Raw genomic sequence first — 24,842 nt, 5'->3', positions numbered from 1 at the left:
TTAGCCTGAGGCTCTGGGTCACTAGCCCAGTGACATTAGCCTGAGGGTCTGGGTCACTAGCCCAGTGACATTAGCCTGAGGGTCTGGGTCACTAGCCCAGTGACATTAGCCTGAGGGTCTGGTCACTAGCCCAGTGACATTAGCCTGAGGCTCTGGGTCACTAGCCCAGTGACATTAGCCTGAGGGTCTGGTCACTAGCCCAGTGACAGTAGCCTGAGGGTGTGGGTAACTAGCCCAGTGACATTAGCCTGAGGGTCTGGGTCACTAGCCCGGTGACATTAGCCTGAGGCTCTGGGTCACTAGCCCAGTGACATTAGCCTGAGGGTCTGGGTCACTAGCCCAGTGACATTAGCCTGAGGCTCTGGGTCACTAGCCCAGTGACATTAGCCTGAGGGTCTGGGTCACTAGCCCAGTGACATTAGCCTGAGGGTGTGGGTCACTAGCCCAGTGACATTAGCCTGGGGCTCTGGGTCACTAGCCCAGTGACATTAGCCTGAGGGTGTGGTCACTAGCCCAGTGACATTAGCCTGAGGGTCTGGGTCACTAGCCCAGTGACATTAGCCTGAGGGTCTGGGTCACTAGCCCAGTGACATTAGCCTGAGGGTCTGGGTCACTAGCCCAGTGACATTAGCCTGAGGGTCTGGGTCACTAGCCCAGTGACATTAGCCTGAGGGTGTGGTCACTAGCCCAGTGACATTAGCCTGAGGGTGTGGGTCACTAGCCCAGTGACATTAGCCTGAGGCTCTGGGTCACTAGCCCAGTGACATTAGCCTGAGGGTCTGGGTCACTAGCCCAGTGACATTAGCCTGAGGGTCTGGGTCACTAGCCCAGTGACATTAGCCTGAGGGTGTGGGTCACTAGCCCAGTGACATTAGCCTGAGGGTGTGGGTCACTAGCCCAGTGACATTAGCCTGAGGGTCTGGGTCACTAGCCCAGTGACATTAGCCTGAGGCTCTGGGTCACTAGCCCAGTGACATTAGCCTGAGGGTCTGGGTCACTAGCCCAGTGACATTAGCCTGAGGCTCTGGGTCACTAGCCCAGTGACATTAGCCTGAGGGTCTGGGTCACTAGCCCAGTGACATTAGCCTGAGGGTCTGGGTCACTAGCCCAGTGACATTAGCCTGAGGGTCTGGGTCACTAGCCCAGTGACATTAGCCTGAGGGTGTGGGTCACTAGCCCAGTGACATTAGCCTGAGGGTCTGGGTCACTAGCCCAGTGACATTAGCCTGAGGCTCTGGGTCACTAGCCCAGTGACATTAGCCTGAGGGTCTGGGTCACTAGCCCAGTGACATTAGCCTGAGGGTCTGGGTCACTAGCCCAGTGACATTAGCCTGAGGGTCTGGGTCACTAGCCCAGTGACATTAGCCTGAGGGTGTGGGTCACTAGCCCAGTGACATTAGCCTGAGGGTCTGGGTCACTAGCCCAGTGACATTAGCCTGAGGGTCTGGGTCACTAGCCCAGTGACATTAGCCTGAGGGTGTGGGTCACTAGCCCAGTGACATTAGCCTGAGGGTCTGGGTCACTAGCCCAGTGACATTAGCCTGAGGGTGTGGGTCACTAGCCCAGTGACATTAGCCTGAGGGTCTGGGTCACTAGCCCAGTGACATTAGCCTGAGGGTCTGCGTCACTAGCCCAGTGACATTAGCCTGAGGCTCTGGGTCACTAGCCCAGTGACATTAGCCTGAGGGTGTGGTCACTAGTCCAGTGACATTAGCCTGAGGGTGTGGGTCACTAGCCCAGTGACATTAGCCTGAGGCTCTGGGTCACTAGCCCAGTGACATTAGCCTGAGGGTCTGGGTCACTAGCCCAGTGACATTAGCCTGAGGGTCTGGGTCACTAGCCCAGTGACATTAGCCTGAGGGTCTGGGTCACTAGCCCAGTGACATTAGCCTGAGGGTGTGGTCACTAGCCCAGTGACATTAGCCTGAGGGTGTGGGTCACTAGCCCAGTGACATTAGCCTGAGGGTCTGGGTCACTAGCCCAGTGACATTAGCCTGAGGCTCTGGGTCACTAGCCCAGTGACATTAGCCTGAGGGTCTGGGTCACTAGCCCAGTGACATTAGCCTGAGGGTGTGGTCACTAGCCCAGTGACATTAGCCTGAGGGTGTGGGTCACTAGCCCAGTGACATTAGCCTGAGGGTCTGGGTCACTAGCCCAGTGACATTAGCCTGAGGCTCTGGGTCACTAGCCCAGTGACATTAGCCTGAGGGTGTGGGTCACTAGCCCAGTGACATTAGGCTGTATTTTCATCCCTGTTGGAAAATATCCGGTTCTCTCCGCCTGTCAGGAATTGTGGGATTTTCATCCCACGGGGGCGGATCCAGGCGATACTGCGGCCAGTTAGCTCAGGAATACTTCCGATGCAGCTGGAGGGGGTGTGTGTTAGCTCTCCCTCAGAGTTCATCCCAGTTATACTGGGAATCACCCTCTCAACCCTCATGCACCATCCATGCTGCCTCACACCTTCGCTAAATGTCATCTCGGCTCAGAGCTCAGAATCCATTAGACTGTTAAAACAGCTGAGCCCCAGGAAAATATTGCCTGATTGACAAGTCTGGCTCTTCTTTAAAAATCTTTGTCACTGTCACAAGTAGGTTTCCATTAACAATGCAGTGAAGTTACTGTGAAAAACCCCTAGTCACCACATTCCGGCACCTGTTCGGGTGCACTGAGGGGGAATTCAGAATGTCCAATTCACCTAACAGCATGTCTTTGGGACTTGTGGGAGGAAACCGGAGCACCCGGAGGAAACCCACGCAGACACGGGGAGAACGCGCAGACTCCACACAGACAGTGACTCAAGCCGGGAATCAAACCCGGGACCCTGGAGATGTGAAGCAACAGTGCTAACCACTGTGTTACCGTGCCGCCCCTTTACAATGTTTATTGCCACAAGCCAAAGAGGATTCAAGTGCTTGCCTTTTTCTGCTATCAATAGTGACCAGACAACTGACATTTCCTTGGCCAGTGGTAAGAATGTTTTTCTTTGAAGAAAGTGTAAATGACACCTCCCTTGGTGTTCTTAAGTTTCATATAGCGTGTGGGCGTGGAAGAAATTTACTGTCGTATGGGGATGTGAAGGGCCATAGAGGGTGGGTGGGGGGCATTAAGGACCTTAGAGGGTGGGTGGGGGGCCATTAAGGACCTTAGAGGGTGGGTGGAGGTTCAGAGGGGCGATGGAAGGTCAAATCCCAACATGACGGATGAGGAGGAGCTTTTGAACTTGCCTTTTGACAGGTTCCCCCATGCAGCCGAGAGTTCACAAATCCCTCAGACGCTGTGAGCCACAACTCTTTAGCTAATAGAACAATTAATTCAAGGGCCAAATGGTTGTCTATGGCCCCAATTCTTATGTCCTTAACATGTTCAAGGATATAAATGTATTCTTCCCATTTCACAATACAGGATATAAACCCAGCCCTCTCACAAAATGTGATAAATATACCACCCCCTGAGTTTGGGATCTGTCCCGCCTCCTTTCAGAGTCTATCCCATCTATCCCGCCAATGACCCTGCTCCGTGTCACAGCTCAGTGCTAAATAACGTCAGACCCAGTTCTCACCTTCATTAAAGGATTCTCCAGAGATCGGCTGGCATTGGCAATAGAATTGGAAGACACACAGTTGTCTGCGTTCCTCTGCACCTCCAACACAGCCATCTGGTGGAATTACAGACAGAAACTGTCAAATACACAGCTGCCTGGTTAGCTCAATGACATTAACAGCACAGTAAGAAGTCTTACAACACCAGGTTAAAGTCCAACAGGTTTGTTTCAAACACGAGCTTTCGGAGCACGGCTCCTTCTTCAGGTGACAGCACAGCAACGCTGCGTGCCAGAGTACAGAGAGTGTGGCGCACAGTCGCACCCCGACTGATGTACAAGGAACGGTTGAGGACTCTGGGTCTGTACTCGGTGGAGTTTAGAAGGATGAGGGGGGATCTTATTGAAACTTACAGGATACTGCGAGGCCTGGATAGAGTGGACGTGGAGAGGATGTTTCCAATTGTAGGAAAAACTAGAAGCAGAGGACACAATCTCAGACTAAAGGGACGATCCTTTAAAACTGAGATGAGGAGGAATTTCTTCAGCCAGAGGGTGGTGAATCTGTGGAACTCTTTGCCGCAGAAGGCTGTGGAGGCCAAATCACTTTGTCACTGGTAATCAGCAGGGAGAGATCCAGAGTGCATCCCGGGAAGCAGAGAGAAAACCAGGGAGCACCCTGGGAAGGTAAGTGATATAAAATCTTACCCCCAGGTTCCAGCAGCCTTCATTTCCGGGAGCGGGAGAGAGAGAGAGCCAGGGGGCAGCTTGGGAACAGGTAAGTGATATAAAAACTTACCCCAGGTTCCAGCAGCCTTCATTCCCGGGAGCGGGAGAGAGAGAGAGCCAGGGGGCAGCTTGGGAACAGGTAAGTGATATAAAAACTTACCCCAGGTTCCAGCAGCCTTCATTCCCGGGAGCGGGAGAGAGAGCGAGAGAGTCTGGGATACTCGGCTATTCTGAGTGATCCGACTGGGGGGAGGACTGAAAGGTGATGTCACAGGAAAGCTGCGACCTGATTGGCTGATAGGGAATCTGCACTAATTTTAAGCCAGAGACCAGAGAGTACTGTATTTAGCATTTACATTTATAGTAGAAATCTAGTGGCATGAGAAGTCCTTGGCGGGTAGGATCAAGGAAAACCCCAAGGCTTTTTACACTTATATGAGGAATAAAAGAATGACCAGGGTGAAGTTAGGGCCGGTCAAGGACAGTAGTGGGAACATGTGCATGGAGTCTGAAGATATAGGAGAGGCCCTAAATGAATACTTTTCTTCAGTGTTCACAAAGGAGAGGGGCCATGTTGTTGAGGAGGATAGTACGATACAGGCTGGTAGGCTGGAGGAGGTAGATATTCGCAAGGAAGATGTTAGAAATTTTGAGAAGCCTGAGGATAGATAAGTCCCCTGGGCCTGATGGGATATATCCTAGGATTCTTTGGGAGGCGAGGGATGAGATTGCAGAGCCTTTGGCTTTGATCTTTATGTCCTCACTGTCTACAGGAATAGTGCCAGAAGACTGGAGAGAGGCGAATGTTGTCCCCTTGTTCAAGAAAGGGAATAACCCTGGGAATTATAGGCCGGTTAGTCTCACTTTGGTCATAGGTAAATTATTGGAAAGGGTCCTGAGGGATAGGATTTATGATCATTTGGAAAGATACAGCTTAATCCAGGATAGTCAGCACGGATTTGTGAGGGGTAAGTCTTGCCTCACAAGTTGATAGTTACCTCCTCAAAGTATACAAAGTACATAGATGAAGGTAGAGCAGTTGATGCAATAAACATGGATTTTAGTAAAGCGTTTGAAAAGGTTCCCCATGGTCGGCTCATACAGAAAGTAAGGAGGCGTGGCATTGAGGGAAATTTGGCTGTTTGGATCAGTAACTGGCTATCACATCGAAGACAGGCTGGTGGTAGATGGTGAATTTTCATCCTGGAGCCCAGTCACCAGCGGTGTACCACAGGGATCAGGGCTGGGTCCTCTGCTATTTGTGATTTTTAACAATGACTTGGATGATGGAGTTGAAGGTTGGGTGAGTAAATTTGCTGATGACATCAAGATTGGTGGAGTAGTGGATAATGTGGAGGGCTGTTGTCGGCTGCAAAGAGACATTGATAGGATGCAGAGCTGGGCTGAAAAGTGGCAGATGGAGTTTAACCCTGGTAACTGCGAGGTGATTAATTTTGGTCGGACAAATATGAATGCGGATTACAGGGTCAATGGCAGGGTTCTATAGAACATAGAACATTACAGCGCAGTACGGGCCCTTCGGCCCTCGATGTTGCGCCGACCTGTGAAACCATCTGAAGCCTATCTGACCTACACTATTCCATTTTCATCCATATGTCTATCCAGTGACCACTTAAATGCCCTTAAAGTTGGCGAGTCTACTACTGTTGCAGGCAGGGCGTTCCACACCCCTACTACTCTCTGAGTAAAGAAACTGCCTCTGACATCTGTCCTATTTCTATCACCCCTCAATTTAAAGCTATGTCCCCTCGTGTTGGTCATCACCATCCGAGGAAAAAGACTCTCACTGTCCACCCTATCTAACCCTCTGACTATCTTATATGTCTCTATTAAGTCACCTCTCAGCCTTCTCCACTCTAACGAAAACAACCTCAAGTCCCTGAGCCTTTCCTCGTAAGACCTTCCCTCCATACCAGGCAACATCCTAGTAAATCTCCTCTGAACCCTTTCCAAAGCTTTCACATCCTTCCTATAATGTGGTGACCAGAACTGCACGCAGTACTCCAGGAGCGGCCGCACCAGAGTTATGTACAGCTGCAGCATGACCTTGTGGCTCCGAAACTCAATCCCCCTGCTTATAAAGGCTAGCACACCATATGCCTTCTTAACAGCCCTATTAACCTGGGTGGCAACTTTCAGGGATTTATGTACCTGGATGCCGAGATCTCTCTGTTCATCTACACTACCAAGAATCTTGCCATTAGCCCAGTACTCTGCATTCCTGTTACTCCTTCCAAAGTGAACCGCCTCACACTTTTCCGCATTAAACTCCATCTGCCACCTCTCAGCCCAGCTCTGCAGCTTATCTATGTCCCTCTGTATCCTATAACATCCTTCAGCACTATCCACAACTCCACCGACCTTCGTGTCATCTGCAAATTTACTAACCCATCCTTCTATACCCTCTTCCAGGTCATTTATAAAAATGACAAACAGCAGTGGCCCCAAAACAGAATCTTGCGGTACACCACTAGTAACTGAACTCCAGGATGAACATTTGCCATCAACTGTCTTCTTTCAGCTAGCCAATTACTGATCCAAACCGCTAAATCACCTTCAATCCCATACTTCCTTATTTTCTGCAATAGCCTACCGTGGGGAACCTTATCAAACGCCTTACTGAAATCCATATACACCACATCAACCGCTTTACCCTCATCCACCTGTTTGGTCACCTTCTAAAAAAACTCAATAAGGTTTGTGAGGCATGACCTACCCTTCACAAAACCGTGTTGACTATCGCTAATCAATTTGTTCTTTTCAAGATGATTATAAACCCTATCTCTTATAACCTTTTCCAACATTTTACCCACAACCGAAGTAAGGCTCACAGGTCTATAATTACCAGGGTTGTCTCTACTCCCCTTCTTGAACAAGGAGACAACATTTGCTATCCTCCAGTCTTCCGGCACTATTCCTGTCGACAAAGACGACATATAGATCAAGGACAAAGGCTCAGCAATCTCCTCCCTGGCTTCCCAGAGAATCCTAGGATAAATCCCATCTGGCCCAGGGGACTTATCTATTTTTACATTTTCCAAAATTGCTAACATCTCCTCCTTGTGAACCTCAATTCCATCTAGCCTGGTCGACTGAACCTGAGTATTCTCCTCGACAACATTGTCTTTCTCCAGTGTAAACACTGATGAAAATATCCATTTGACGCTTCCCCTATCTCCTCTGATTCCACACACAACTTTCCACTACTATCCTTGATTAGCCCTAATCTTACTCTAGTCATTCTTTTGTTCCTGATATACCTATAGAAAGCCTTAGGGTTTTCCTTGATCCTATCCGCCAACGACTTTTCATGTCCTCTCCTCGCTCTTCTTAACTCTCCCTTTAGGTCCTTCCTGGCTAACTTGTAAGAATGAGGAGGAGCAGAGAGATCTCGGAGTTCATGTCCATAGATCTCTGAAAGTGGCCACCCAAGTGGATAGAGCCGTGAAGAAAGCCTATAGTGTGTTAGCGTTTATTAACAGGGGTCTTGAGTTTAAGAGCCGTGGGGTTATGCTGCAACTATACATGACCCTGGTGAGACCACATTTGGAGTATTGTGTGCAGTTCTGGTCACCTCATTATAGGAAGGATGTGGAAGCATTGGAAAGCATGCAAAGGAGATTTACCAGGATGCTGCCTGGATTGGAGGGTAGGTCTTATGAGGAAAGGTTGAGGGAGCTAGGGTTTTTCTCATTGGAGCGAAGGAGGATGAGAGGCGACTTAATAGAGGTTTATAAGAGGATGAGGGGGATAGATAGAGTGGACATTCAGAGACTATTTCCTCGGGTGGATGTAGCTGTTACAAGGGGGCATAACTATAAGGTTCAGGGTGGGAGATATAGGAGGGATGTCCGAGGTAGGTTCTTTACTCAGAGAGTGGTTAGGGTGTGGAATGGACTGCCTGCTGCGATAGTGGAGTCGGGCACTTTAGGAACTTTCAAGCGGTTATTCGATAGGCACATGGAGCACACCAGAATGACAGGCAGTAGGTTGATTTGATCTTAGTTTCAGACTAGTTCGGCACAACATCGTGGGCCGAAGGGCCTGTACTGGGCTGTACAGTTCTATGTTCTAATGCTAGAAAACATATAGTTAACAATAACTTTTTCTTAAATTTATTTTTTTTAAATTTGATTTATTAATTAATTGACGCAATATCAATTAGAGGGGGTCAGTGCTCTGACTGTGAGATGTGGCAGGTCCGGGGGGCTTCCAGTGTCCTGAATGGCTTCATCTGCAGAAAGTGCCCCCAACTGGAGCCCCTCACAGGCCGCATGGTTCGGTTGGAGCAGCAGTTGGATGTACTTCGGAGCATCGCAGGTGGCGGAAAGCGTCACAGACAGCAGTTATATAAATGTGGTCACACCCAAGGTGCAGGCAGAGAAATGGGTGACCACCAGAAGGGGCAGGCAGTCAGTGCAGGAATCCCCTGTGGTTGTCCCCCTCTCTAACAGGTACACCCCTTTGGATACTGTCGGGGGGGGGGATAGCCTATCAGGGGAAACAGCAGCAGCCAAAGCAGTGGCACCACGGCTGGCTCTGATGGTCAGCAGGGAGGGTCAAAGCGCAGAAGAGTAATAGTCATCGGGGACTCTATAGTCAGGGGCACAGATAGGCGCTTCTGTGGATGTGAAAGAGACTCCAGGATGGTATGTTGCCTCCCAGGTGCCAGGGTCCAGGATGTCTCAGAACGGGTAGTGGCATCCTGAAGGGGTGCCAACAGGCAGAGGTTGTTGCACATATTGGTACTAACGACATAGGCAGGAAGGGGCATGAGGTCCTGCAGCAGGAGTTCAGGGAGCTAGGCAGAAAGTTAAAAGACAGGACCTCTAGGGTTGTAATCTCGCGATTACTCCCTGTGCCACGTGCCAGTGAGGCTAGAAATAGGAAGATAGAGCAGCTAAACACGTGGCTAAACAGCTGGTGTAGGAGGGAGAGTTTCCGTTATCTGGACCACTGGGAGCTCTTCCGGGGCAGGTGTGACCTGTATAAGAAGGACGGGTTACATCTAAACTGGAGAGGCAGAAATAGCCTGGCCGCGAGGTTTGCTAGTGTCACACGGGAGGGTTTAAACTAGTATGGCAGGGGGTGGGTACCGGAGCAATAGGTCAGAAGGTGAAAGCATTGAGGGAGAACTAGGGAATAGGGCCAGTGTGGCTCTGAGGCAGAGCAGACAGGGAGATGTTGCTGAAAACAGCGGGTCTGGTGGCCTGAAGTGCATATGTTTTAATGCAAGAAGTATAACAGATAAGGCAGATGAACTTAGAGCTTGGATTAGTACTTGGAACTATGATGTTGTTGCCATTACAGAGACCTGGTTGAGGGAAGGACAGGATTGGCAGTTAAACATTCCAGGATTTAGATGTTTCAGGTGGGATAGAGGGGGATGTAAAAGGGGTGGAGTAAGAGGAGTTGCGCTACTGGTTAGGGAGAATATCACAGCTGTACTACGGGAGGACACCTCGGAGGGCAGTGAGGCTATATGGGTAGAGATCAGGAATAAGAAGGGTGCAGTCACAATGTTGGGGGTTTATTACAGGCCTCCCAACAGCCAGCGGGAGATAGAGGAGCAGATAGGTAGACAGATTTTGGAAAGGAGTAAAAACAACAGGGTTGTTGTGATGGGAGACTTTAACTTCCCCAATATTGACTGGGACTCACTTAGTGCTAGGGGCCTGGACGGGGCAGAGTTTGTAAGGAGCATCCAGGAGGGCTTCTTAAAACAATATGTAGACAGTCCAACTAGGGAAGGGGCTGTACTGGACCTGGTATTGGGGAATGAGCCCGGCCAGGTGGTAGAAATTTCAGTAGGGGAGCATTTCGGGAACAGTGACCACAATTCAGTAAGTTTAAAGTGCTGGTGGACAAGGATAAGAGTGGTCCTAGGGTGAATGTGCTAAATTGGGGGAAGGCTAATTATAACAATATTAGGCAGGAACTGAAGAACCTAGATTGGGGGTGGATGTTTGAGGCTAAATCAACATCTGACATGTGGGAGGCTTTCAAATGTCAGTTGAAAGGAATTCAAGACCGGCATGTTCCTGTGAGGAAGAAGGATAAATATGGCAAATTTCGGGAACCTTGGATAACGAGAGATATTGTAGGCCTCGTCAAAAAGAAAAAGGAGGTATTTGTCAGGGCTAGAAGGCTGGGGGCAGACGAAGCCTTTGTGGAATATAAGGAAAGTAGGAAGGAACTTAAGCAAGGAGTCAGGAGGGCTAAAAGGGGTCACAAAAAGTCATTGGCTAATAGGGTTAAGGAAAATCCCAAGGCTTTCTACACGTACATAAAAAGCAAGAGGGTAGCCAGGGAAAGGGTTGGCCCACTGAAGGACAGGGGAGGGAATCTATGTGTGGAGCCAGAGGAATGGGTGAGGTACTAAATGAATACTTTGCATCAGTATTCACCAAAGAGAAGGAATTGGTGGATGTTGAGTCTGGAGAAGGGTGTGTAGATAGCCTGGGTCACATTGAGATCCAAAAAGATGAGGTGTTGGGCGTCTTGAAAAATATTAAGGTAGATAAGTCCCCATGGCCTGATGGGATCTACCCCAGAATACTGAAGGAGGCAAGAGAGGAAATTGCTGAGACCTTGACAGAAATCTTTGGATCCTCACTGTCTTCAGCTGATGTCCTGGAGGACTGGAGAACAGCCAATGTTGTTTCCTTTGTTTAAGAAGGGTAGCAAGGATAATCCAGGGAACTACAGGCCGGTGAGCCTTACATCAGTGGTAGGGAAATTACTGGAGAGAATTCTTCGAGACAGGATCGACTCCCATTTGGAGGCAAATGGACGTATTAGCGAGAGGCAGCATGGTTTTGTGAAGGAGAGGTCGTGTCTCACTAATTTGATAGAGTTTTTCGAGGAGGTCACAAAGATGATTGATGCAGGTAAGGCAGTGGATGTTGTCTATATGGATTTCAGTAAGGCCTTTGACAAGGTGCCTCATGGCAGACTGGTACAAAATGTGAAGTGACACGGGATCAGGGGTGAGCTGGCAAGATGGATACAGAACTGGCTCGGTCATAGAAGGCAGAGAGTAGCAATGGAAGGGTGCTTTTCTAATTGGAGGGCTGTGACTAGTGGTGTTCCGCAGGGATCAGTGCTGGGACCTTTGCTGTTCATAGCATATATAAATGATTTGGAGGAAAATGTAACTGGTTTGATTAGTAAGTTTGCGGACGACACAAAGGTTGGTGGAATTGCGAATAGCGATGAGGACTGTCAGAGGATACAGCAGGATTTAGATCGTTTGGAGACTTGGGCGGAGAGATGGCAGATGGAGTTTAATCTGGACAAATGTGAGGTAATGCATTTTGGAAGGTCTAATACAGGTAGGGAATATACAGTGAATGGTAGAACCCTCAAGAGTATTGACAGTCAAGGAGATCTAGGTGTACAGGTCGACAGGTCACTGAAAGGGGCAACACAGGTGGAGAAGGTGGTCAAGAAGGCATACGGCATGCTTGCCTTCATTGGCCGGGGCATTGAGTATAAGAATTGGCAAGTCATGTTGCAGCTGTATAGAACCTTAGTTAGGCCACACTTGGAGTATAGTGTTCAATTCTGGTCGCCACACTACCAGAAGGATGTGGAGGCTTTAGAGAGGGTGCAGAAGAGATTTACCAGGATGTTGCCTGGTATGGAGGGCATTAGCTATGAGGAGAGGTTGAATAAACTTGGTTTGTTCTCACTGGAACGACAGAGGTTGAGGGGCGACCTGATAGAAGTCTACAAAATTATAAGGGGCATAGACAGAGTGGATAGTCAGAGGCTTTTCCCCAGGGTAGAGGGGTCAATTACTAGGGGGCATAGGTTTAAGGTGCGAGGGGCAAGGTTTAGAGGAGATGTACGAGGCAAGTTTTGTTACACAGAGGGTAGTGGGTGCCTGGAACTCGCTGCCGGAGGAGGTGGTGGAAGCAGGGACGATAGTGACATTTAAGGGGCATCTTGACAAATACATGAATAGGATGGGAATAGAGGGATACGGACCCTGGAAGTGCAGAAGATTTTAGTTTAGACAGGCATCATGGTCGGCACAGGCTGGGAGGGCCGAAGGGCCTGTTCATGGAATAGGGGGTTTAGTCCAACGAACGAGGGAAGGGGCAGTACTGGATCTGTATTGGGGAATGAACCTGGACAGGAGGTTGGGGTTTCAGTAGGGGAAGAGTTTGGGAGGAGTGATCACGATGCCTGACGTTTTAGGGCACTTTTGGACAGGGGTGAGGGTAGCCCTCATATTAAGGGGCTAAACATAATAATAATAATCGCTTATTGTCACAAGTAGGCTTCAATTAAGTTACTGTTAAAAGCCCCTAGTCACCACATTCTGGCGCCTGTTCAGGGAGGCCGGTATGGAAATTGAACCCGTACTGCTGGCCTTGTTCTGCATTAGATCTGTTCTGGGGCCGTTGCTGTTTGTCATTTTTATAAATGACCTAGAGGAGGGCGCAGAAGGATGGGTGAGTAAATTTGCAGACAACACTAAAGTCGGTGGAGTTGTAGACAGTGCGGAAGGATGTTGCAGGTTACGGAGGGACATAGATAAGCTGCAGAGCTGGGCTGAGAGGTGGCAAATGGAGTTTAATGTGGAGAAGTGTGAGGTGATTCAGTTTGGAAAGAATAACAGAAATGCGGAATATTTGGCTAATGGTAAAATTCTTAGCAGTGTGGATGAGCAGAGGGATCTCAGTGTCCATGTACATAGATCCCTGAAAGTTGCCACCCAGGTTGATAGGGTTGTGAAGAAGGCCTATGGTGTGTTGGCCTTTATTGGTAGAGGGATTGAGTTCCGGAGCCATGAGGTCATGTTGCAGTTGTACAAAACTCTAGTACGGCCGCATTTGGAGTATTGCGTACAGTTCTGGTCGCCTCATTATAGGAAGGACGTGGAAGCTTTGGAACGGGTGCAGAGGTGATTCAGTTTGGAAAGAATAACAGGAATGCGGAATATTTGGCTAATGGTAAAATTCTTAGCAGTGTGGATGAGCAGAGGGATCTCGGTGTCCATGTACATAGATCCCTGAAAGTTGCCACCCAGGTTGATAGGGTTGTGAAGAAGGCCTATGGTGTGTTGGCCTTTATTGGTAGAGGGATTGAGTTCCGGAGCCATGAGGTCATGTTGCAGTTGTACAAAACTCTAGTACGGCCGCATTTGGAGTATTGCGTACAGTTCTGGTCGCCTCATTACAGGAAGGACGTGGAAGCTTTGGAACGGGTGCAGAGGAGATTTACCAGGATGTTGCCTGGTATGGAGGGAAAATCTTATGAGGAAAGGCTGATGGACTTGAGGTTGTTTTCGTTAGAGAGAAGAAGGTTAAGAGGTGACTTAATAGAGGCATACAAAATGATCAGAGGGTTAGATAGGGTGGACAGCGAGAGCCTTCTCCCGCGGATGGAGGTGGCTAGCACGAGGGGACATAGCCTTAAATTGAGGGGTAATAGATATAGGACAGAGGTCAGAGGTGGGTTTTTTACGCAAAGAGTGGTGAGGCCGTGGAATGCCCTACCTGCAACAGTAGTGAACTCGCCAACATTGAGGGCATTTAAAAGTTTATTGGATAAGCATATGGATGATAATGGCATAGTGTAGGTTAGATGGCCTTTAGTTTTTGACTTCCCATGTCGGTGCAACATCGTGGGCCGAAGGGCCTGTACTGCGCTGTATCGTTCTATGTTCTATGTTCTAGTACAAGCCAGCTGTTTAGCCCACTGTGCTAAACCAGTCCCTTAACTGGGAAAAGGCAAATTACAATAACATCAGACAGGAATCGAAGAATTTGGATTGTGTGCGGCTGTTGGGGGTAAATCAACAGTGGACACGTGGGAGTTTTTCAGCGGCAGTTGATTAGGATTCAGGAAAGTTACGTTCCTGAGAGAACGAAGGATAAGTATGGGAAATTTAGGGAGCCTTGGATAACGAGGATATTGTGAACCTCGTCAAAAAGAAAAAGGAGACTTTTGTACGGTCTGGGAGGGCGGGGACAGTCAAAACCCTTGAGGAATATAAAGTAAGTAGGAAGGTACTGAAGCGGGGAATTAGGGGGCATGAAAACTCCTTGGCAAGTAAGATTCAGGTGAATCCCAAAGCTTTTTGTTCATATGTAAAAAGCAAGAGGGTGGCCAGGGAAAGGATTGGACCACTTAAGGACAGTGGGGGGAATCTACGTGTTGAGCCAGAGGAAATGGGCACGGTACTAAATTAATACTTTGCATCAGTGTGTGGGCGATCTTGGCTGGGTGTGTGGGCGATCTGGATTATGTTAACATTGAAAAGGAGGAGGTATTGGGTATTTTAATAGACGTTAAGGTAGATAAGTCTCCTGGGCCAGATGGGATTTATCCCAGAATACTGAGGGAAGCAAGGGAGGAAATTGCTGGGGCCTTGACTGACATCTTTGTATCCTCATTGGCTACAGGGGAGATCCCAGAGGGCTGGAGAATAGCTAATGTGGTATCGCTGTTTAAGAAAGGCAGCAGGGGACTTCCGGTGGCGGCGATGCCTGAGTGAGCCGCACATTCGGCGGGCTCTCACTCCGGTGGGGCTTTGGAGCTGATTCCCCGCGATAGCGGGACCTCGGGGGCGGCAAAAAGGCTGCCGGGAAAGGGCTGGAGAGCGGGAGAGCGGGCTGACAGCGATGGAAACGTGGGAGGCCAGCAGGTAGGGGAAGAGAGAAAGAGAGAGAGAGACGGAGGCAAGGAGCAGAGGAAACGGACCTGGAAAGTAAGATGGCGGACCCACGGACCTTCCTTCCTCCAGTAGAAGAAAAGAAGTTTTGGAGTTGCTGAAGCAGGACAACTTGGACCCACTTCAGAGGCCCAGAAGGTAAAATTGAAGGAGCTGGGCAAAGGAAAGCGGCAGCGAAGGTGCTGAGGAGCGGGCTGCGGCATATGGAACAGCGGGAGTCCAGAAGGCAGAAGAAGAAGGAGACAAAGGGACAGAGACAAGGACCTGAAGAAACTTACCTGGGACCTAAGATGGCGGACACACGGACCCCGGACTCAGCAATCCAGCAGGTGCTGGATAACATGCTCCAGGTAATGAAGTCCAGTTTTGAAACGCTGAAGCGGGACAGCTTGGACCCAATCCAGAAAGCGGTGGATCAGCTGAACCAGAGGCTGGACGCCCAGGATGTTAAAGTTAAGGAGCTGGGAGAGGCGGTGGAGGAGCAGGCGGATGCGCAGACGATTGCAGCGGTAGAAGTTGACGGCCTGAAAGAGCGGCAGAGAAGACTGCTGGACAGAGTGGAGGAGCTGGAGAATAGAGTCCGCAGGAACAATCTGAGGATGGTCGGCCTCCCGGAGGGGGCGGAGGGAGCTGATGCTGCAGCGTTTGTAGCAGACCTGCTGAAGCAGCTGATGGGGGCCGAAGCCTTTCCGCGACCGCTGGAGCTGGAGGGGGCACACAGGGTGCAGGCAAGGCAGGGGCGGCTGGGCGGACCCCCCCCCCCCCCCCCCCCCCGCCCGATGGTGATTAGGTTCCACAGGTTCGTGGACAAGGAGCGGGTGCTGCAGTGGGCAAAGAGCGCCAGGAGCAGCACGTGGAACAACAGTGTTCTCCGTATTTACCAGGACCTAAGCCAGGAGGTGGCTCGGCGGCGAGCAGCCTTTAAGAATGTCAAGGAGGTGCTGTTCAAGAAGCACGTGAAGTTTGGTCTGCTGTTCCCGGCTCGCCTATGGGTCATGCACCAGGGTCAACACCACTACTTCTCCGAGCCCGAAGAAGCGATGGATTTTGTGAGGGACCTGGGGCTGGTCCCGAAAGGAGGCCCCACGGACGCGAGTTAGGGCCCAAGAATTTCTGTGGGAAAGAACGCCGAATGTGCCTGGACTGCTGCTCAACGGTTTGCTGGGCCAAAGGGGCCAAGCGGAACATTTGGGACTCTTTCCTTTGTTCATGGACATTGGTTTGGGGGGTTAACCCCCCCTTTCCCCCTTTTTTGGTTTTTTTTGTTGGGGTCTCTCTTGCTTCTTATGGGGGGTTTTTGTTTTTTGGGTTTATTTTTGTGCTTTTCCTCTTTTTTCTGTTTTTGTTTTCCTGTTTGGGCGGATTTGTACTTTTTGTGCAGCTCGCGGAAGACACAGGAGCCGGCTTGCCCCAGTGGGTGGGAGAGGGGGATGGGGCACCGGGGAGTGGGGAGGAGGACGGGGAAACAATGGGACTGAGACAGGAAGGCGCCGGAGTGTTGAGTCACCGGGCTAGCAGATTGGCTAGTCAAGGGAGTCAGGTGGGGGGGGGAAGTTACAGCCAGTAGATGGCGGGGGTGGGGGTATCGGGGGATGGGGTTGGGGGAGGGGGGGGGGGGTTGTTCTGCTGACGGGGGAGGGACTTGAAATAGGCACTGGAAAGGAGGTCGAGGGTGGAGGCAGCCAAAGGGCGGGCCAGGAAGGGCGCGACGCACGGGCCAGGGGCCGGCCCGAGAAAGGCTATGGCTGACCGGCGGGGTGGGGGGGGGTGGGATGTGCCCCCCGACCAGGCTGATCACCTGGAACGTCAAGGGACTGAATGGGCCGGTTAAGAGGGCGCGGGTGTTCGCGCACTTGCGGGCCCTGAGGGCGGACGTAATTATGTTGCAGGAGACACATCTGAAAGTGTCAGACCAGACCAGGCTAAGGAAGGGCTGGATTAGCCAGGTCTTCCACTCGGACTTGGACTCGAAGTCCAGGGGGGTGGCAATCATGATCAACAAGCGCGTGCAATTTGAGGCAGAGGGCATATCCGCAGACAGGGGGGGCAGATACCTGATGGTATGGGGCAGACTGGAGGGGAGAAGAGTGGTGCTGGTGAATATATATGCCCCGAACTGGGATGACGTGGACTTCATTAAAAGAGTGCTGGGGAAGATCCCGGACTTGGATTCTCGCAGGCTAATAATGGGAGGGGACTTTAACATGGTCCTTGACCCGGCTTTGGATCGGTCGTGTCCCAGAACGGGTAGACTCTCAGCAATGGCAAGGGAGCTGAAAGGGTTTATGGAGCAAATGGGGGCAGTGGACCCCTGGAGAGAGGGACAGCCAACAGGAAGAGGCTACTCGTTTTACTCGCACGTCCATAAAGTATATTCCAGGATAGATTTCTTTGTACTAAGCAGGGACTGTATGGGGGAGGTAAAGAACACGGAATACTCAGCAATTACCATTTCAGACCATGCCCCGCATTGGGTGGACCTGCAGTTCGGGGGAGCGAGTTATCAACGCCCGCAATGGAGGCTAGATGTGGGACTGCTGTCGGAGGAGGGGATCTGCGAGAGGCTTCGGAAATGTATAAAAAATTACCTGCAGGTGAATGACACGGGGGAGGTCTCAGCGGCGACCGTGTGGGAGGCGCTAAAGGCAGTAGTTCGGGGGGAGCTGATTTCAATTGGGGCCCATAGAGCCAAGGCAAACCGGGCAGAGATGGATAGATTGGTCAGGGAAATGGGCCGGATAGATGAAGAGCATACGGAGTCCCCGGGGAGGTTTTACTCAGGGAGAGGCAGAGACTACAGGCGGAACTGGGGGCACTATCCACGAGCAGGGCCGTGGAACAGCTTAGGAAGGCGAGGGCAGTGGTGTACGAGCATGGGGGAAAGGCTAGCAGACTGTTAGCGCAGCAACTTAGGAGGAGGGAGGCGGCCAGGGAAATAGGTAGAGTGAGGGACGAGGGGGGGCGCAAAGTGGAGGACCCGGCAGAATTGAATAGGGTATTCCGGGACTTCTATCGTAAGCTGTATACTTCGGAGCCGCCGGAAGAACCGGAGGAGATGAAAAGGTTTCTGGACGGGTTAACATTCCCAACAGTTGGTGGGGGGCGAGTGGAAGAGCTGGGGGCCCCGATTAGAGTAGAGGAGGTATTGGGGGGCCTAAAGGCCATGCAGTCGGGGAAGTCCCCGGGGCCGGATGGATACCCAGTAGAGTTTTATAGGAAGTTCTCGGAGCTGGTGGGCCCGGTCTTGGCGAGGGTTTTCAATGAGACAAGGGACAGAGGGACCCTGCCGCCGACAATGTCACAAGCCACCATATCTCTGATATTAAAGCGGGGTAAAGACCCGGAGGCGTGCGGGTCCTACAGGCCAATCTCCCTGATTAATGTAGATGCCAAGCTCCTGGCAAAGGTACTGGCAGGTAGAATGGAGGACTGTGTACCGGAGGTGATTGGGGAGGATCAAACGGGGTTCGTGAAAGGTAGGCAGCTGGCGGCCAACCTGAGGAGATTGCTCAATGTGATAATGATGCCCCCGCTGGGCAGGGAGGTGGAGGTAGTGGTGGCGATGGACGCCGAGAAGGCCTTTGACCGGGTGGAGTGGGAATATCTATGGGAGGTGCTCGGACGGTTTGGGTTCGGGGAGGGATTGGTGGATTGGATCAAATTATTATATCAGGCCCCGAGGGCCAGCGTCAGGACCAACAGAGAAGTGTCGGAGTACTTTAGGTTGTACCGAGGGACCAGGCAGGGCTGCCCGCTCTCCCCGCTGCTGTTTGCGCTGGCCATAGAGCCGCTGGTGATTGCGCTGAGAGCCGCAGAGGGATGGATGGGGATGGTGAGGGGCGGGGTAGAACACAGGGTTTCTCTTTATGCAGACGACCTGCTCCTGTACGTGTCGGACCCAGTGGCCGGGATGGGAACTATACTGGGAATGTTGAGGAAGTTCGGCCAGTTCTCAGGATACAAATTAAATACGGCCAAGAGTGAAATGTTTGTGGTCCAGGCAAGGGGCCAGGAGAACAGATTGAGAGGGCTACTGTTTAGGCTGGCTGAGGAAAATTTCCGGTATTTGGGAATCCAGGTGGCACGAGACTGGGGCAGGCTGCATAAGTTAAATTTGGCCAGGGTGGTGGAGCAAATGAAGGGAGAGGTTCGGAGATGGGATGCACTCCCGCTGTCGCTGGCAGGGAGGGTGCAGACTGTAAAGATGACAATCCTCCCTCGATTTTTGTTTATTTTTCAGTGCCTCCTGATCTTTATCCCACAGTCCTTCTTCAAAAGAGTTAACGGGCTGATCATGAGCTTTGTCTGGGCGGGAAAGTCTCCGCGGGTGAAGAAGGCGATGTTGGAGAGGAACCGCAGCGAGGGGGGGCTGGCGTTGCCGAGTCTGGTCAATTATTACTGGGCGGCCAACATCGCTATGATAAGGAAGTGGATGGTGGGTACGGGGTCTATTTGGGAGCGGGTGGAGGCGGCTTCGTGCTGGGGCTCCAGCTTGGCAGCCCTGGTCACGGCTCCTCTACCGCTGCCGCCGGCCAAGTACACCACCAGCCCGGTAGTGGTGGCGACCCTGCGGATATGGGGCCAGTGGAGGAGGCATGTAGGGGAGATGGGGACGTCTGTCTGGGCGCCAATCTGCGACAACCATCGGTTTGCCCCCGGGAGTATGGATGGGGGTTCCGAGTATGGCGGCGAGCAGGGGCGGGAAGGGTGGGTGATATGTTCCTGGAAGGGAGCTTCGCGAGTTTGAGGAGCTTGGAGGAGAAATTTGGGTTGGTAAGGGGAAATGATTTTAGATACCTACAGTTGCGGGACTTTGTTCGTAGACAGGTCCCATCTTTCCCACGCCTCCTGCCAATGGGGATCCTAGACAGAATAGTCTCTAGGAGGGAAGAAGGGGAGGGCAGAGTCTCGGGTATTTATAAGGTGCTCATGAGGGAGGAAGGGTCCCAGACAGAGGAACTGAAACTTAAATGGGAGGAGGAGCTAGGCGGGGAAATGGAGGATGGGCTGTGGGCAGAGGCCCTGAGTAGGGTAAACTCGACCGCAACATGTGCTAGGCTCGGGCTGATCCAATTTAAGGTCGTTCACCGGGCCCATATGACGGTGGCTCGGATGAGCAAATTTTTCGGGATAGAGGACAAATGCGCTAGGTGCGCGGGAGGACCAGCGAACCATGTGCACATGTTTTGGGCATGCCCTGAGCTGAGGGGGTACTGGGAGGGATTTGCGGACGTCATGTCCCAGGTGCTAAAAACAAGGGTGGTGATGAGTCCAGGGGTGGCAATTTTTGGGGTTTCGGAGGACCCGGGCGTCCAGGGGGAGAAAGAGGCCGATGTTTTGGCCTTTGCTTCCCTGATAGCCCGGCGACGAATATTATTGGCATGGAGGGACTCAAAGCCCCCGAAGACTGAGTTGTGGCTTACGGACATGTCGAGTTTCCTGGGTATGGAGAAAATTAAGTTCGCCTTGAGGGGATCTATGCAGGGGTTCGCTCAGAGGTGGCAACCATTTATTGACTTCTTTACGGGAGAGTGAGCGTCAGCAGGGGGGTAGAGTAGAGTAGGAGGGAAAATATGGCGGGTAGTACCGGTGGGAGGGGAGCGGGCTTGTGCAATATGTTATGATTGAAGTATTGAAAGTACGTGGATGTTTGCACATTTTTGCTTTCTTTCTGATGATGTCTGTAACTGTTTATAAAGCTAAAAACTACCTCAATAAAATTGTTTATTAAAAAAAAGGCAGCAGAGATAATCCTGGAAACTATAGGCCGGTGAGCCTCACGTCGGTATAGGTAAATTATTGGAGAGAATTCTCAGGGACAGGATTTATACCCATTTGGAAACAAATGGACTCATTAGCGATAGACAGCACGGTTCTGTGAAGGGGAGGTCGTGTCTCACTAACTTGATTGAGTTTTTTGAGGAGGTGACGAAGATGATTGATGAGGGAAGGGCGGTGGATGTTGTTTACATGATTTTCAGTAAAGCCTTTGACAAGGTGCCTCATGGCAGACTGGTACAAAAGGTGAAGTCACAGGGGATCAGAGGTGAGGTGGTAAGATGGTTACAGAACTGGCTCGGTCACAGAATGCAAAGGATAGCAGTAGAAGGGTGTTTTTCTGAATGGAAGGTTGTGACTAGTGGTGTTCCACAGGGATCGGTGCTGGGGCCTCTGTTGTTTGTGGTGTACATAAACGATTTGGAGGAAAATGTAGCCGGTCTGATTAGTAAGTTCGCGGACGACACCAAGGTTGGTGGAGTGGCAGATAGTGTTGAGGATTGTCAGAGGATACAGCAGGACATAGATAGGTTAGAGACTTGGGCAGAGAAATGGCAAATGGAGTTTAATCCGGACAAATGTGAGGTAATGCATTTTGGTAGGTCTAACATAGAACTCTTAGGAATATAGAAAGTCAGAGAGATCTGGGCATGCAGGTCCACAGATCTGTGAAGGTGGCAACACAAGTGGACAAGGTAGTCAAGAAAGCAGACGGAATGCTGGCCTTCATTGGACGGGGCATCGAGTATAAAAACTGGCAAGTCATGCTGCAGTTGTATAGAACCTTGGTAAGGCCGCACTTGGAATATTGCGCACAGTTCTGGCCGCCTCACTATCAGAAGGATGTGGAGGCTTTGGAGAGGGTGCAGAGGAGGTTTACCAGGATGTTGCCTGGTCTGGAGGATGTTAGCTATGTGGAGAGGCTGAATAGACTCGGACTGTTTTCATTAGGAAGACGGAGGTTGAGGGGGGACCTGATGGAGGTCTACAAGATTATGAGGGGCATGGATAGAGTGGATGGGCAGGCACTCTTTCCCAGGGTGGAGGGGTCAGTCACCAGGAGGCATAGGTTTAAGGTCCGTGGGGCAAAGTTTAGAGGAGATGTGTGAGGCAGGTTTTTACACAGAGGGTGGTGAGTGTCTGGAATGCGTTGCCAGGGGAGGCTGTGGAAGCAGATACATTAACGGCGTTCAAAAGGCACCTTGACAAACACATGGATAGGATGGGGAGAGAGGGATACGACACAGCGAAGTGCTGAGGGTTTCGGCAAAGGTTGGTATCATGACCGGTACAGGCTTGGAGGGCCGAAGGGCCTGTTCCTGTGTTGATAGAATGATAGAATTTACAGTGCAGAAGGAGGCCATTTGGCCCATCGAGTCTGCACCGGCTCTTGAAAGGAACAGCCCACTTAAGCCCACGCCACCACCCTATCCCCACCTAACATTTTTGGACACTAAGGGCAATTTATCATGGCCAATCCACCTAACCTGCACATCTTTGCTGTGGGAGGAAACCGGAGCACCCGGAGGAAACCCACGCAGACATGGGGAGAACGTGCAGACTCCACACAGACAGTGACCCAAGCCGGGAATCAAACCTGGGACTCTGGAGCTGTGAGGCAACTGTGCTAACCACTGTGCTACCGTGCTGTATTGTTCTTTGTTCATTTTGGCAGGAAGGTTCTGGAGAGACAAATATGGAGTTAATGTCCAAGTTGTGAAGGGTTTGCAGGAACAGAGGGAGCTGGGGGTTTGTGTGGACAGACGTTGAGAGATGCCAGGACAAATTGTTGAAGATACTTCAGGAAGGATGTGAGGGTCGTTGAGAGGGCGAGGAGGGGATTTACCGGGATGGTTCCCGGGATGAGGGATTTCAGTTACAAGGTTGGGTTGGAGAATCTGGGCATTTTCTCCGTGGAGTGATGGAGAGCGAGCGGAGATTTGGTCGAGGTTTACAAGATCGGGATCGGTTCTGCTCCTGCATTTCTCCCGGTTTCTTACCTCCAAGGCACAGATGCCAAATGCAAAAATATCCATTGCAGTCGTGTCCTTAACCTGACCTGGAAACAGAACCGGACAATGATTAGACACATGGCATTGAAACAACTGAAAATCTTAACTGGATGTTGCTGGAGACCAGGATTTAATCCCAAACAAATCTGTCCGAATATTTCCCGGAGACACACACCGACTGATAATGGGGGGCAATTTTCACTGCGTGTAGGACCCACTGACTGATCGATCAAACCCCAGAACAGGGAGAAAGGCTGACATGGCTGGGGAACGAGGAGCTTTTATGGAGCAGATGGGGGCGGTGGACCCAGGGAGGTTCCTGCACCCGGGAGAAAAGGAATTTTCATACTTTTCACAAGGTATATCGTATCGACTTCTTTGCAGTGGGGAAATCGGTGCTTCCAGGGATCACGGGAACGGAATACTCTGCAATCGTTATCTCCAACCCCGCTCCACACTATATGGATGTGAGGTTGGAGACAGGCCGGGACCAGCGCCCCTAATGGAGGCTGGACACAGGCCTCCTGGCCGACAAGGCCTTCTGTCAAAAAACATCGCGGGCCATAGGCGACTACGTTAGTAACAACCAAAACGGGGAGATCTCAGCCTCCAGGTTCTGGGAGGCACTGAAGGCCGTGACCCGAGGACAGGCCTGTAAAGACCTGACGGAATGTGGATCGTAAAGACCCATTTCACTGCTGAACGTGGACATGAAAATAGTCACAAAGGTCCTGGCCAAAAGGCTGGAGGGCTGTGTACCAGAGGTGGGCGCAGAGGACTAAACGGGCTTTGTCAAGGGTAGGCAGCTCACAGCGAATATCAGGCGGCTGCTGAATGTTTTAATCACCCCCCCCCCCCCCACTACCTCCTCGAGGTACGGGAACGGTTTGGGCTCGCAGTGGGATTCACGCTCCCAAAGCCAGTGTCCGAACTACCACCACCAGCTCTGAATACTTCCAACTACAGAGAGGAACAAGACAGGGCTGCCCCCTGTCCCCACTCTTGTTCGTGCGAGTGATCAAGCGAACCCAAATGGCGAAGGGACAGAGCTGGAGGGGCTCCTGTTCAAAATGGCTCAGAACAGATTCCGTTAGCTGGGGATGCAGATAGCCAGAGACTGACACAGATCCACAAGTGGAACCTGACCAGCCTGGTGGGGGGAGTTAAACAGGACCTACAGAGGTGGGCTCACTCCCACTCTCCCTGGCAGGGAGAGTGCAGACGATCAAGATGAACCCTCTTCGGGAGGGTTTAAACTAGTTCAGCAGGGGATTGGGAACCTGAATTGTAGCTCCAGTACACAAGAAGCTGAGAGTAGTGAGGTCATGAGTAAGGTTTCAAAGTTGCAGGAGTGTACCGGCAGGAAGGAAGGTGGTCTAAAGTGCGTCTACTTCAATGCCAGGAGCATCCGGAATAAGGTGGGTGAGCTTGCGGCATGGGTTAGTACCTGGGACTTCGATGTTGTGGCCATTTCGGAGACATGGATAGAGCAGGGACAGGAATGGTTGTTGCAGGTGCCGGGGTTTAGATATTTCAGTAAGCTCAGGGAAGGTGGTAAGAGAGAGGGAGGGGTGGCATTGTTAGTCAAGGACAGTATTACGGTGGCTGAGAGGACATTTGATGAGGACTCGAATACTGAGGTAGTATGGGCTGAGTTAAGAAACAGGAAAGGAGAGGTCACCCTGTTAGGGCTTTTCTATAGGCCTCCGAAAAGTTCCAGAGATGTAGAGGAAAGGATTGCAAAGATGATTCTGGATAGGAGCGAAAATAACAGGGTAGTTGTTATGGGGGACTTTAACTTTCCAAATATTGACTGGAAACACTATAGATCGAGTACTTTAGATGGGTCCGTTTTTGTCCAATGTGTGCAGGAGGCTTTCCTGAAGCAGTATGTAGACAGGCCAACAAGAGGCGAGGCCGTATTGGATTTGGTACTGGGTAATGAACCAGGACAGGTGTTAGATTTGGAGGTAGGTGAGCATTATGTGAAGATGGTTCAGTTAGGGCACTTGAGAGTTACAAGTTAGCTAGGAAGGCTCTAAAGAGACAGCTAAGAAGAGCCAAGCGAGGACAT

General features: G+C 51.0%; 1 protein-coding gene across 1 annotated transcript in view; it reads right to left on the bottom strand.

Annotated features, from left to right (window-relative positions):
- LOC119965734 (nuclear receptor-binding protein 2-like) overlaps positions 1–22,812 on the bottom strand; it is an 86,041-nt gene extending 63,229 nt beyond the window's left edge. Inside the window, exons 1-2 of the mRNA XM_038796497.1 lie at positions 22,757–22,812; positions 3,563–3,658 (exon numbers count right to left, since the gene is read on the bottom strand). Of these exons, the coding sequence (XP_038652425.1) occupies positions 3,563–3,658; positions 22,757–22,792 (132 nt within the window). The 5' untranslated portion in view covers positions 22,793–22,812. The remainder of the gene's footprint in view (positions 1–3,562; positions 3,659–22,756) is intronic.
- Positions 22,813–24,842: the final 2,030 nt, after the last annotated feature.

The sequence above is a fragment of the Scyliorhinus canicula genome, chromosome 5 (genome assembly GCF_902713615.1).
Source record: "Scyliorhinus canicula chromosome 5, sScyCan1.1, whole genome shotgun sequence".
Taxonomy (NCBI): Eukaryota; Metazoa; Chordata; class Chondrichthyes; order Carcharhiniformes; family Scyliorhinidae; genus Scyliorhinus; species Scyliorhinus canicula.
Note: the sequence above shows the minus strand (reverse complement) of the source record. Positions and strands in the feature narration are given on the sequence as shown.